The sequence below is a fragment of the Lepisma saccharinum genome, chromosome 28, assembly GCF_977018435.1.
Source record: "Lepisma saccharinum chromosome 28, izLepSacc3.1, whole genome shotgun sequence".
In the NCBI taxonomy this organism is placed as follows: domain Eukaryota; kingdom Metazoa; phylum Arthropoda; class Insecta; order Zygentoma; family Lepismatidae; genus Lepisma; species Lepisma saccharinum.
This window is the reverse complement of record NC_139256.1, coordinates 18,468,697-18,483,707: the sequence shown is the minus strand read 5'-3', so window position 1 is coordinate 18,483,707 and position 15,011 is coordinate 18,468,697. Positions and strand designations below refer to the sequence as shown.

Here is a 15,011-nt window from a genome sequence, read left to right as displayed (position 1 = left end):
AATGGGATAAAAATGCGTGATACAGCGTAGGCTTGCGTTCCTTATTGTTGCTATTATAACTGCAGGAGGCCTTAGAAGGAGCGTTTCGCGGGCTAACAGCAGACGTCGCTCGCACGCTATTGCCGATACTCTCGTGTCGTCTGCTCCTCAGCCGAACAAACAGGCCGAGGTAGCAAGAGGCAGAGGTCATTCACTCTTCCAGAAGGGTGCAGCGAGCTAGCTGTGGCAACCGGGCTCGCTCATTCGCGGACCTGATTCGTTCTCGCAGACACACCCCCATATTGTCGTCTGCTGCAAGCCCGCGAAGCGATCTTTCTAAGGCCTCATGGAGTATAGACCATACTGTGACATGTGTACGTGTAATTTTCCATGACTTAAGAAGTTGTAAGGTTTTTCTATGCGATGATATTTTCCTAAAAGAGGGATATTTTCAGTTGAACTCAAAAAGGTCGTAATTCTCCACCATTTTTCTTTTAAAGGTTGCTTTCACGCTCCTGTCAGTAAAAATGTAGCCAGTTTTTTCTTCTTATTTTTTCCCTCGCGGTCCGAAGAAATTCCGTCGACGTCCACATACATAAAACAGTTATTCCGCCGGCGCTGCCATATGCGTTCGTCGCTTGGAATCTGCAGCACGTTCGATCTTTACGTGACTTGGGCGGACGAGGACAAGAAGGTCCGTTGCCAATCGGGAAGGGGATTTCTCCAGCAGACGGGCGCAACGTCTTCCTCACTTACGACTTCAAAGACATCGACGGCCACGGATTTGCACTCTCCTCACAGCATCCTCCTACTTCACGGTATACAGGGTGTCGCAAAACAACTTCAACAACGCTCGTAAAAGCAAGTAACTTTCCCTCATGAAGATTACCTCGAAACCGCTTAGTCTCTGAGCTATAAGCGTAACCTGTATGTATGCAACCCAACACAGCAAACGATCTCTCTGACATATATTCCAGGTACGATTGGCAGGGTTGCCACTAGCGACGACTTGAAAATAGAAACTTCGTAGTCTTGCCTGACCAAAATACAAACGAATAATTGTACTTGCGGTGTTGTAAGAAGTATTTGCCGTATTTCCAAACAGACCAATACAAAGACCAATAAATACATACATACGTAGATATATTGATATATTTTAGGCTACATCGGCTATCCGCAAAACCCATTGGCGTATTTGCAGAACCAGAGGTACATAACGCTGTCTTATTGGCTGTGCGCACCGGAAGAGTTTATATTCCTTGTCCGTCGTTCCTTGTTTGTCTCTTTACAGGATAAGTATGGAAAGATCAGACTCGTGATTATTTAGAAATAAAATTTGTAATCAAATTGTCGAAATTATATTAAGAAATATATATTTGTATGGAAAAAAAATGTTAAAAATGTTTTTGAATCGTTTTCAGGTGATAAAAATCAATATGAAGCCATCGTGAATAATAATGTTGATATCTCTGAAAGCGCTTGTAGCTTATACGAAGTTATTACTGCATTAAAGGAGAAATTTCATATCTTGGAATCTTGAAATATACTAAATAAATCCATCTCTGTATAGTCAACCATGGACGTGACATAGAAAATATATGCATAAGTAGTTACAATGTTTGCACTAATGTGACTTTAAATAAGAATACCATTAACTTCTAGAAGAGTTCTGTTTTTCTATCTTTCAAAACCTTAATTTTTAAAAAAATGTGCTCAAAACTAACCTCAGTTTGAAGGGCTTTCTTATCTTGTTGGGATGGATATCTTAAATCAACATTGTCAATTTCAACCCTGCCATCTAGCGTTACCTTGAAGGAACACTGCATTAACTTCCGGAATAACAGCCAATCAGAAGCCACATATCGCTGGAGGTTCTGCAGCACTATAGGGTTTGTAAATACGCAACCCGTTGCCCACAGACAAAAATACAGAAGAAAATCGATTACATAATAGGCATGAAATACTTCAAATATGTCCATAAAGCTGTTCTTTTAATTATGCCATTTTCATAATTATTTGTGATATGAGGTAGACCCATTTTCACCACTCAAAAATCCCCCAAAATAATCGAGATAGCCATCTGCCGCAGAACATTTTTTCATCCATGCGAACCTTACAATATTGCGACATGACCCAGGTTTTTAACCCAATATACGCCACTGATATATATCCGTCTCATAGCGTACCACTGGAACGTATTCACCATTCATCCTCATCGCTGAGATTAACCCGGAGACGAAGATAAAGCGGCGCAAAGTAACCAAAATTGAAACTGCATTTTAGCCCTAATTCAATACCTCTTTCGTTTCATCTGTTTTAGGTGCAAATGTTTTTCTCAAGATTTTCCGCTATTTGTGCAAGAGACCACATTTTGCATCCACATAATACTACAGATGATATTTACTATTTCGTTTATTTTAACTTTAGATAATTTGATATTAAATGACAGAAATAGTGTCTTCCCGACGATGAAGTGGTAATTCTATCGCCCTGTCATCAAGGAGTACCAGGTACCGTCTCCGGTGGAGCCACATAGTGGGTCGGATCCCACTTTTGACTGTAGGCCCAGTCCCAATTAGTCTATCTGTGAACATAGAAGCTTTGAAAGAATCACAAGACTAAGCGAACAATCAAGGGCGCCCGCAGGTTTTTTCTCAGGGGAGCAGGGTCATAGAAACTTGTATTAATATTATTATTACTACCTGATTATCCGGCGTTGCCCCCCCCCCCACCATGCCGAGAGGTGATGCACTTGGAGTTGAACCGCATTGGGAGTGTCACGAAAACTATGGATTCCATTCGCAACACAGCCTGGATGTTAGACAACCCGAGAAACACTATCGTTGTGCGGGTTGCATAGAGTCACGGATGTCTGTTTGTGCGGAATTTAATATCGGTGGTTCTCGATTATTTTTACATGTAACCCCTTCCCACTCGACCCCTAGGAGTGCCAGGGGCGTCTTATCCCAAAATATTATTTCCAGATTGCAAGTGTACCAAGTTTGGTTGAAATTGCTCCAGGCGTTCGAGAGTTATGCCGGAACAAACAAATATACACACCCACACACACACACATACATACATTTTTATATATATAGATTATTTTTGTTATTATTATTGCTTTTATTGTTGTTGTTATTATTATTACTACTACTACTACTTATGTTTTTTTTAAATTACATACATTTGTAATTTCCATATTCTGTATATCTATATACAATTTTTATAACTGTGTACTGACAAGAAGCTGTTTCTTATAGTTAGATAATCAGTGTAAAATATACTGTAAGTTAAATTTAACCCTACTACTTATAATAATAATAATAATAATAATAATAATAATAATAATAGTAGCTGTAATTTACGGCCTGTAAGTCACAGAAAACAATATTTTTTGTTATAAAATATCGCTACAATTTCAGCATTCGAATTACATTAACTCTTTCCAGATATCTCAGGGGATCAAGTCCCCCCCCCCCGTGGCCCCTCCCTGCGGGCGCCCTGGCGAACAATAGTTTACGAATACAAAAATAACATGCATTACCTGAATTAAGTCTGCTTTTAATGCCTCTTTACCTCATTTTCATTTGTTAAAACCATTCCTAATTACTTGAATACTTAACCAGCTAAACAGATATATACACACAACGTCTCACGACCATATCATCATTTCCAGAACCCAGAGAGCTACGACCTAATTAAAAAATTAATTAAATTTTCATGTTAACGAATGACGACTTTGTTTGTTAATTTAATGTCTCATATTAATTTGTGGCTTTAATTGTCTGTATGCAATTTCATTTTACATATTGCATTAAATTACAGCAGAATAATTGTACCGAAATTTGAGTTGGATAGGCAGTGAAGATCCAAAAGTGCTCAAATATTGGGTTCCATGATGGCTGCACAGTATTGAAATTTATATACCTGGCTTTGGTATTTTTCGCACCGAAAAATACCGGAAATGACGTAAAAAGGCAAACCTTTCCCTTCTGTCCCTTGTGCATTGGACCATGCCGTAGTGCAGGTGACGTACGAGGGGGGGCTGGAAAGTTCATGAAATCATCCAGAAGAAATAAAAATTGAAACAAATTGTTGTAGCCATTAGAAAGAGCATATATTGTAAACCTCTTATCCTGCATATGATCCTTTTGTCATTGTTATTTTTTTTGTTTCACGTTCAGTAAGAAGAGATGGCGGAGGACCTAAGGAAATTTGAGAAGAATGAGCTTTGCAGTGTCATCAAGTTTTTCGTGTTGCAAGACAAATCCCCCATGCATATCCATAAAACTTTGCATGAGACTTTGGGGGAACATGCCCCAGGATATACAACAGTAGCCAAATGGGTGAGGCGTTTTAGGACTGGACATGGTGAGACTGAAGATGAACCCCGCTCTGGCAGGCCTGCAAGTGCAGTGACTAGGGAAAACATTGTCAAAGTGCACGACATGTTCATGGAGGATAAGCGCATATCCACCAAAACCATTGCTGCGTATCTGGGGATATTGCGTGAGTGTGTGGGTGTCATAATATCAGAGTATCTGGACATGCGGAAGCTCAGTGCGAAATGGAACCCAAAATGTCTGAATGCTGACCAGAAGAGAGCACGAGTGCAGATGTCACGGGAGATCGTGCGCAAATTTCAACACCCTTATGATTTTTTGCGCTGTCTGGTGACTGAAGATGAAACATGTATTCACCATTATGATCCACAGACTAAAAAGCAACCCATGGAGATGCGCCACAGTGGGTCTCCTCGACCGAAAAAGTTCCGAAGTCAAAGGTCAGCAGTTGAAGGTTCTGGCATCGGTCTTTTGGGATAAGGACTGTGTCATCCTCATAAAATATCTTAAACAGGGTGAAAACATCAGTGCTGCTGTTTATTCCCAATATTTGATTGAATTGAAGGCGGCTCTGAAGGAAAAACATCGGGGAAAAGTGAGCCGTGGTGTGCAATTTCTCCAGGACAATGCGCCCTCGCACAAGGCCCATCAAACCATGCAATTGCTGGCGGATCTGGGCTTTACCTGTGTACCCCACCCACCCTATTCCCCTGATATCGCCCCATCCGACTATCACCTCTTTCCAAACCTCAAAAAACATCTCAAGGGCACACATTTTCCGTCCGAAGAGGCACTGGTTGAGGAGGTGGAGAGCTGTTTTGCATGGCAGGACAAAACCTTCTATTTGAAAGGGTTACAAATGTTGAAACATTGTTGTGAAACGTGTATTGAGCTTCGGGGGGAATACCTTGAAAAATGTATTAAAATGGTTGTTCCAGCTGTATTCTTCTGGGTGATTTCACGAACTTTCCAGCCCACCCTCGTATTTAACTCTTTCAGCCTTTACCACCCTCCATTAAGTTGCCCTCTGTATCACTTCGTTATATCATGGGTGAGCTCTAGTGCCGTTTATGCAGGAACATCGTTGGAAAAATTACCATCTGAGGTCGCCTACTCCTGCAGGAATCGAACCCGGGTATCCCACGCTGCCCTGAAATACCCCACATCCTACAGAGGATACCGAAATGCCAAAATAATTCAAATGGTATCGAGAATATCGGTTTTCGTTATACAGACTGTCCGAAAAGTCACGCAACCCGGTGTTTACGACCGTATAACGAAATAGCGAAACGGAATGAGAAGAAACGCTTTCTGCCAAGAGAATGCCCTGTATATTGGGAAAATTTAGAGAGACAAACATATGTAAAAATATGCATGTTTTAATAACAAATAAGCAGTGTTGCCAAAGGCGAATTTTTTTTTTGCAAATCGTTAAAAGTGCCTTAGTGTGCCTGAGGTGAAACAGCAACAGTGTTGCCAGTGTCCCTCGTAATATTGTGAAAACATCGATTTTTGGAACAGCCCATTTATTCCCTTGTGCAATGTTTTTGAAACTTCGTCAAAGTTCTTTTTCTGTCAAATTCAATAGATGGCCATCCAAATTGTTTGTTGGTATTGTGAAATGTTGCAATAATTTACCTCAGTGAGTTCTCTACATCAATACACACGATTTGCAAAAAATAAAATTTTTCGCCTTTGGCAACACTTTGCTTATTTGTTACTAAAACATGCATGTTCTTACATATGTTTTTCTCTCTAAATTTTCCCAATATACAGGGCATTCTCTTGGCAGATAGCGTTTCTTCTCATTTCGTTTCGCTATTCCGTTATACGGTCGTAAACACCGGGTTCCGTGACTTTTCCGACACTCTGTATAAATGATTTTGATATCGCCAATATCAAGCTCTCGGTACATGTTTGGGCATATCTATGTTTTTAGCAAACCTACTATAGATAATATTGTACTATTTTATGTATTGAAAGAACGACCTGACACTAGTATAACGAGATATTTATGTAGCATAATTTCTTTTTCTGTCGATAGGATACAAACAATGGGCATTATAGTAGTCTACCCATATTTCAGGAAGAAATATGTAAATATGAAATTTTGCATTCAAAAACCAATAACATACCAAACTGGGATTACTTCATTTATTTTGATTGACTATTTATGAAACAGTCGTAATGTTATGTTCTAAAAGATCTATGAAATAATATTTTCTTACGATATAGCTAAATTGAAGACCGCGGATATTCCATCTTTGAAATACCTGCATTTGTCAGTGATCCCTATACCTATGCTAGTACCGTTATTTGATAGCTGTCAGTGTGTTATATTCGTATCACACTAATAGAGGGTGATAGATTCTTAATGTGATATTGAAATTACATCGGTAGTAAGTTTTAAAAATGGAACGGCTGCTGAAATATTCTCATTGGCCGGTTCTTTGAAGAATCTATAACTAAATGGCCGATTACTTTGTAATATTCTGATTAGTTCCTATGTATTAATGCCGTAAAGGAGTATAGTTGTTTAGTGCAGTTGACAAGTCTTTGCCAATAAAAATGAAATTCCTTGATTTCTAGTTGAGGCATTGTATTTTATGATTGTTTTTGATGCATGTTCGCTCGTCCTGAACGTTACAAACGCAGCATCAGTACTGAAACTAGGCACATCATTTCTTCATCCCATGAGGCTTTCCCAGAATGGGAATGACAGAGAGTTTTTTTTTGCCAGCTCCCATAGATCCACTGCTGCAATAAACGCGCGCTCCTGAAGATTGTGCGGCGTGTAAATGTTTAAAACAAATGACAGTCGGAAATTGAATTCTCGTCTGCGCGTCAACGGTGGAGGGACAATATGTTAACCCATAATGCCATTCGGGATCGCCCCAGCGTAACCCGTTGACGTGGTCGCATCGACATCAAAAGTCATTTGCGAAACAAAGGCGATTTTTTTCCCCATTGCGCCCTCGTAAGCATTGCAATTGTCTCTCTTTTTAACCCTCTTTCCCCAATCCGCGACACTGGGCCCACCTCCCCTTTCGCCCTGGAAATCTCTTTTATAATTCTGCCACGAGCATAACCCGTTGGGACATACCGGATAGCGCTCTTAATTATTCATAGGATGTAATATCATCAATTCACTAGCTGCGTCGCACAGACGGAATATAAAAACGATCCCAGGATATTGTTCATATTCCTCTTGCAATGCATTTTTCTGAAAATCTTTTTTTCGGTCCACCGCTCATGCTTTTTTCAATGTTCTGCCTGAAAGGGGGTAAGGGAGCTTCCACGAACTTCCGATTGCTATAACACCCAACCGTTCACCTGATTCAACCCACGTATAAATGTACCCCCAGACAGGACCGGGGCGTGACATAGAAAGACTAATTGCCTCTGCGCATGATCGGAATTTTAAGTAATGGGATAGCAGAGGCGTAGATAAAACAATAATAGCTCTCGTGACAGTGTTGAGGAGTTGGGGAGAGTTGGAGCGACGGGACTTTTCTTTTTTCATGTAAGCCGAACTCTCTGGAGTTAAGCCTTAGGAGCTAGACGTCCACATCTTCTTCACTGGCGACGTGAAGGCTTTTTGCTGGCTGTTGAAGCGAATCAATTTTGAAAACGGAACAGTCAAATTAAAAAAAAAGTGACTTTGGGAGAAAAGTGAAACTTTTTCCAATGAGCATGTTAGACATGCTCCTCTGTCCTATCGGACTACTGGAAAAAGTGACAGGTTCTTAGTGGGAATAGGATGTTACATTGGGGTGGCTGTGTAAGGGTGACATCCTCGTCCTGTCGAGATTTACATTAAGCATCTATCCACCTAATTTCCTCAGCGAATTCGGCTCAGAACGCTCTATTCTGGAGGCAAAACGTCCTCCATTCCGTAATTAATGTTTCATATATCCACACGCTAAAAGATCATTTATCCAATAAATATATTTGGCAATTTCAATTGAATACCATCCACAGAACCTTGGATGATACAATTTATATTGTACAGTGCCACCTAGGGGACAATTATGGTGTTAAACTACACACGCCTCGGAAATGCCAAACTCACTATACAGCCTGATAGAACATATATCACCTGGGTTATATTTCAACAGTTTATATCTGTGTTTCGTGAACGTGATACTAATTTCTTATGCAGTGAAGTATTTAGAGGGAACTTGAGCTTATTCGTGCTTGGAACTTTCAACGAAATGTTAATTCCACCAGAATTAAATATTATTTTTATCGTAGTTGTCTGTAAATTATTTTGTAAAACTTATTTACTAATAATAACATCAGGCTTGCTTGTGGCTCCTTTTTAAATCCTGGCTTGGTTTATCACTACGTTCCAAATTGATACAGTTACAATAATATAGCAGTAAAAATTCTGCCATTGTTCTGAACGGACCAATTCATGAATCTACTAGTTATTTGATATGGTGGTCTTGTTTGAATTGTTGATTTACGTCTAATTTATGCACATATAGGCCAATTGGAACTGGATCACCGGTTTAAAGTGGAATCCGAACCACTGTGCAATGTGCTTCCACCGGGTATGGACCCCGACCGTTTGAATACAAGGCGACGTTTTTACCACTACCCCATCGGGAGACCCCGATATAGCGATTTCCACGAAACTTCTCATCAGACTTAGTTTTGGGAGTGACTAGATCTTGTTCAAAGAACTATACTCTGTCCCAAGTATCTATGGAGCAAGGCTGCGCATAGAGGTAGAGAATGGTGGGTAATTGAGTGGGCAGAGCGAAGCAATACACCCTGCTGGAAAGGCTGGTAACTGCAGTCGCACTGCAGTGGTGACGTCACAGCAGACGACAAACCAGGATTTGAGTCTAAGCAACGGGCAAACGTGTTTTCTTCCTATCCAAATCAATGGAATTTTCCATCGGAAGGGTAGCTTTTATTATTGTGATACTAGTTGTTAAGACACGTATCGTACATTAATGTAAAGATGAGATTTCAGAGAATACGTCTATATATCACACATACCTTACAGAGAATAAGGTAAAGAATAACCGGAGTAAGACAATCATGCATTTTTATACAATAGTTGAACATTCCAGTTCCGAGCACAGCCGAAGCCTGCCCGAAGCTCACCCGATCTCAAGTCGGTCACGCTGCCGCTATGGATGATGGGAAACCAGCAGCCTCAGGCGATTGGAGCGACGGCGCCGATTGGCTGCGATTCCGGGTCGGATTCCGTTTGGAGGTCACGCGATTTCCTACTCCAGTTATTCTTTACATTCTCATCTGTAAGGTACATGTTATATATAGACGTATTCTCCGAAATCTCTTCTTTACATTGATGTACGATGCACATCACACTTTTGTTTCGTAACTGCTCTCACGATTCTTAAAGTTATCCTTTGCAATGAGAAACTCAATGGATTTGGATAGGGAAAAAACACGTTTTTATTTGTTTAGACTCAAATCCAGCTTGTCGTTTGCTGTGACGTCACATTGCTATGGTCCATCTCGTTCCTCTTCACGTCTTCATTGGTGGAGCCGTCTCGCGTCACTACTTTCGTTCGCCTTCTCCAGAGATACCTGAGACAGAGTGTAGATGAATAAACATGGACTCTTCTTGTTTGTACTCTCATCAGAATAGTCATACAATTATCTTTCTGAATCATCGCCTCAGGGACATCTCGCCATATGTGAATAAATTTTACACGAACTTTTTTTCGCCTCTTCCAGGATTTTCACATTTTCACATCTTGGCGTCAATCCTTGCCAGTTTTAGATATATAGCTTCATTTGACTAACTGAATAGCTTCGGAATCCCGGAATGTCTTAGAAATTTGCAAGGAGCTATTGTCCCCCGAGCGATGGGGTGTCAGGACGAGGATGTCACAAAGGCTCCTGTTATCTGGTCACAAGCAAGGGCTGTCACCGCGGACGCCAGAGGAATTCCGCAGCCACGTAATAAGGCAAGAGGAATGCCCGCTGCTGGGTGGACGCTAGGGCATTCAGGAGTAGCCACAAATGGAGTGGAAGCAAATTTTCAGGAGAGACGACAAGTCTGTCAATGCCTCCAGAACCAGTTCAGGAGGGGGCCCGGAAGCACTACCCCCTGAAACTTCGCCGTGGCTTAGTATAAATATTACTTTAAATTTTAAAAAATACAACCCTTCCTTTTTAAAAAAAAACTTGCATGTACGTCACAATCGGTTTTATCTTTTTATTTGTACATGTTGGGGTTTAGACGAAGTTTAATATAAATATATATTAATATAAACCTAATATATGGCACAAAATAGTGTGTTTGTAGTTAACATCTTATGTAATGATTATTATTAATACGCGTACATAGAAAGCAACACATACTTTTAAGTCGCATTACATTATGGAACTACGAACTACTCGTATATATACACAGGGTGAGATACAAGTCGCTTTTTCCAATATTTAAAGGAACAACAGTTTCCTTATCTCTTATTCGCCAGGGGTCCCGGGTTCGAATCCTGGCCTGGGCATGGATGTTTGTGAGTGTCTATTCATCAATTTCATCATATCATCACTCATCCCCATCTTCGAATATTAGCCAAAAGTGGCACAAGAAGCGAAGTAAAATAAACCAAATCAAATCAAATTAAACCTTATCTCTTATTGTTCATTTCTTTACAAAGTTTGTTCGAAATGGAGACGATGATTTTCGATACACAAATTATATAGTTTGGACTCCGATTCACAGATGGCAGCACATAACTGACGATTCATATCCAAGTTCGGGAAGGAATGTTCGATCAACTGTTGCAAGTGATTCAGATCACGTGGTTTCTCGCGATACACCAGAGCGAGGTCACATGTGAGGTCATTCCACAGCCGGGTTCAATTTCCAGAGGGTGAGATTAGGTGGGATTGTTTTTACAGTATCCCTACAGTCAGCTAGCTCTAGTGGTAACCCAGCCTCTAATCAATTGGTAACGTATATGGTCGTAAAAGGCATGATGTTGTAACCCAGCACTTCCAATATGCGAAGCCCTATCTACACGTGCCTTCATGATACTGTGCAATTCATAGGGGAAGAACTTGGCCCTTTTACCTGTAATTGTCACCATTGTCTGTACGCAACCTGCTACATTCACGAATGTCCATCAAGCATAACATTTAAAAAACTTTTTTTGTCTTCGCCTCTAGATGAAACAAATAATGTCCATAATCGTGTTTGGTTAAACAGTATTCTTTCTACTCAACTCTGCTTGTGCAGATGTAACTGGAGTTTTCATCGGGAACGAAACAACAACAAATTCCTCGATGTGATGTCGCTTTAGTTGGGTTCACCTGTCACGGGCGATTGTATTGTAATCACGAAGGGCGTTCACGCGGACTGTCGTTGTCCACGGCATGTCGACTGCATGAAGAGAGAGAGAGAAGAGGGGGGGGATAGAACAAAACGAATTGCGTGGTGTTCGTTCCATTTCAATTTTCCAATTCTGTCTCTGTAAACTGCCGAAGAGCAACTGCAGGAGCGACAATAATTGGGTTAGGGTAGAATCCAAAAGTTATCTGACAGTTTTTTGTTACTGTTGATATGTGATATGATCATCTCTTGCACATGTTAGAGCGATCTATCTCGTTTCGTGTGTGTATGGATTTTTTAATGTTCCTTAATACATGACAAGGTAAGGGAAATTTTGCACCCATAAAAAAAAGTTGCGATCGCAAGGATTTCATGGATTTAGTCCTGCCATAAAGTGTGGTGACAACAGTCCTTCCTCCACAGATATACAGACAGACATTACCAATTGCTGTCATTTGGTGTTGTTTTTTTTTAAAAAATAAGGCCAATAGCAAAAATCGGGGCTAACGGACATGCATGAATTAATTGAAATGTTGATAGTCAGTTTTTGAGTGAGATACTAATGTAAGTTTACTTTACAATGACGCCTGCAGACGACATGCGAAGATATACGGAGAAACACCTAGTTTCGAACTCGGGACCTCTGGCGTCGTAGCACGCTGTGGTAACTACTCCCCCGCGGAGGTCTGCTTACGGAACACTGTTGTCTATAATATAATTCAAATGAAGAAATAATACTGTAATTCTATTGGTTATTTATAATGCTGGAAAATATGGTAAATTTCTCGTAAGGGACAGACGGATTTCAACAAATTTGCAGGAGAAATTACTTACCGAATGCAGTTTCTTTATACTTCTGGAAGTTCGAGGAAGTGTTTTCTCGCATCGTTCATTGAATTTTGCCGGTAAATCATCTATTTTTTCGATATAAATGTGTGACCGATGCACGAAAGCTCTTGCATCCATATACTTCCAGCCGGATGTTGCCTGTCTGTGATGACGTAATCCCGGTCAGTGTTTCCAAACACGTGTTTTTGTAACTGAAGAAGGTACGTTTCCGCAAATGGTTTGTGGGGCTATGTGTCAATGGTTCGTGGTGCTATGCGAGAATGGTGTGTGGGGCTACGCATATTTTTTTCGAAACCAATTTTTAACTATTGTAACCTATACGTGACCCTACCTAACCTAACCTTACCGGAAATGGTTCGTGGGGCTGTGTAGGTATTTTTGGGTGCAGTGGGGTGGAAACACTGCATGCCGAGTACGGTAGTGAAACTGTGACCGCCATTTTGTGTGTTACCGAAGGCAAAAAGAAGCGAAGAAAACTTACTCGATATGTCGCAAATAGAGCTTATTTCCGTGAAATAAGCGAAATGTCACCTTCTACAATGTTTCTCAATGCAGAATACGTAAGTACGAATATTCAAATTGAATGAACTAGCAAATTTCAGCCGTCTGTCCCTTACGAGAAATTTACCGAAAATATTCATGACACGTGCTGAAAAAATACCATGAGAGAATCTGGGCTGAAAATAGTCCGGTATAATAGGCGAGTGGTACGATCGTTCCGTCTCTACTACTAGTAGTTTATCCGGCATTCAGATGACCAGGAACGCCAGCGCCATCTATTGATGTAGTGTTTATTTACAAGATCTTTGAATCAGGATAATCACTGAGCAAGTTGGCATGCTCATATCATCTTCAGGTAGCTGAGCGATCACTATGTTCGCTCACCGCTCAGTTCTTGGCACGCCACAGGCAAAGATATGTTGAAGGTATATGCCGAACCTTCTCACCAGGCACCGGATCTGTCTTCATGGTAGAACCCCCACACCACACACACACACACACACTTGTGCCCATGCTCATGCATGTATGTATGTGTGTGTGTGGGAGCCAAAGGGCAATAGAGTACTTACATTCATGCTGAGAAAGGCATCCAGGAAGCAGCACACGCCCAAGAGCATGCGTGAAATCTGAGAAGCTCCATACAGCACGATGAGGTTCGTAAAGCTGTCACATTATTCTACAAATATCAGCCATTACCTGCTGCAAGATAACACTCACATTTCCTTGCCTCACGCTTACTTTGTGCTTGCTTGAAGTTAGGGAATTTTGCAGTCCGTAACTTCGAGGCTGTGAATGTGATTAGCAATAACTTATGCCGGTGGGTCGGACTTCATGAGTTGACCAACCCAGCGCATGATTTCTCCCGCTGAGACTCCTATGAATAATAATCCGACGAGGTTACAGGAGGACAGTCGCTTAGAGTGTTAATGCGACAGGAAATTAAGCATATTTATGTGTCTCTACACACACCTTCTCCCTCCTCTCGCATGAAGTACTTAAAAATTTCTTATGTAGCTTTAAGAAGGAGAATAGTTTGATAAGGAAAAAGGTGTTTCCAAAGAACACGTATAGTGCCTCATTATGAGAGTATTGTCATCACATTACCTCTTCGGAAAACACTCAAATATCAACCTCTCAACCTTCTATTACATCCTGGAAAGAGAAGTCGTACAGGGTAACGAAGGTCTGGCGACTGAATTCATGAATCCACTGCGTGATTAGGTGTCCCATGTGTTATATCTTTGGATGTGCTGAGCAGATGTGTTCACCATCCGGAGGGCGACTTCCATGAGGGCAGATATCAGCCTCGGGAAGATTTGTGAGGGCGAGCCTTGCGGATGCTAAAAGTAAAGAAGAAAATCTTCATAGGAAGATACTGAACCACAGTTGTCTAACGACTTTCTTCATCAGCTACAGGTTCTGTTGTCACTTGGAACAGCCATACTGATGTTACGAGCCACAAGCATCATGGCAGATGGACAGATGATTTTTTCCAGGTTCAGCACTTCTCAACTCAGGAACTATCGGAAGCAGTGTCATTTCAAGAACTAGTCTATACCAGTTGGATATTTCAGTGTAATGTCTTCCCAACTCAGGATGTCCTACTAATTGCCTCGGGGGAGGATGAATTGGCGTTTGAAATACTTGACATTATGTACACCTTTGTAACTGCTAGCCTAACCTACAAGCGTACTGCATTCTACTCAAAATATATTAGAAGAAAAAAGAAACTCCCCGTTAATCACAGTAATTGTTCTGCAAATTGGTATACGTATACACGCAGCATTTGGGGTAACGTGAAGTTATGATAAGAACCTCTCAAAAACCGGTCCTTACATCTCCCCCATTATCTTCCGAGGCAGCGGTTTCTGAGTTGGGAACATTCCACGTGAAGATATCGGTTCCTGAATTGGGAACATTCCACGTGAAAATATCTGTTCCTGAATTGGGAACATTCTACGTGAAAATATCGGTTCCTGAGTTGGAAACAGTCCACTTGAAAATATCTGTTCCTG

The 15,011-nt window shown here is 40.9% G+C and overlaps 2 protein-coding genes across 2 annotated transcripts in view; both read left to right on the top strand.

Moving 5' to 3' along the window:
• LOC145980765 (uncharacterized) overlaps positions 1–15,011 on the top strand; it is a 703,732-nt gene that overhangs the window by 363,857 nt on the left and 324,864 nt on the right. The gene's annotated exons all lie outside the window — the stretch shown is intronic.
• LOC145980832 (protein GVQW3-like) lies at positions 4,173–4,802 on the top strand. The gene has a single exon (XM_083113921.1). The coding sequence runs from the start codon at positions 4,173–4,175 to the stop codon at positions 4,800–4,802; it is 630 nt and encodes a 209-aa protein (XP_082970047.1).

Bases quoted from the DNA above. Each gene is read 5' to 3' on its own strand.
- LOC145980832 (XM_083113921.1), top strand. From the start codon at position 4,173: ATGGCGGAGGACCTAAGGAAATTTGAGAAGAATGAGCTTTGCAGTGTC.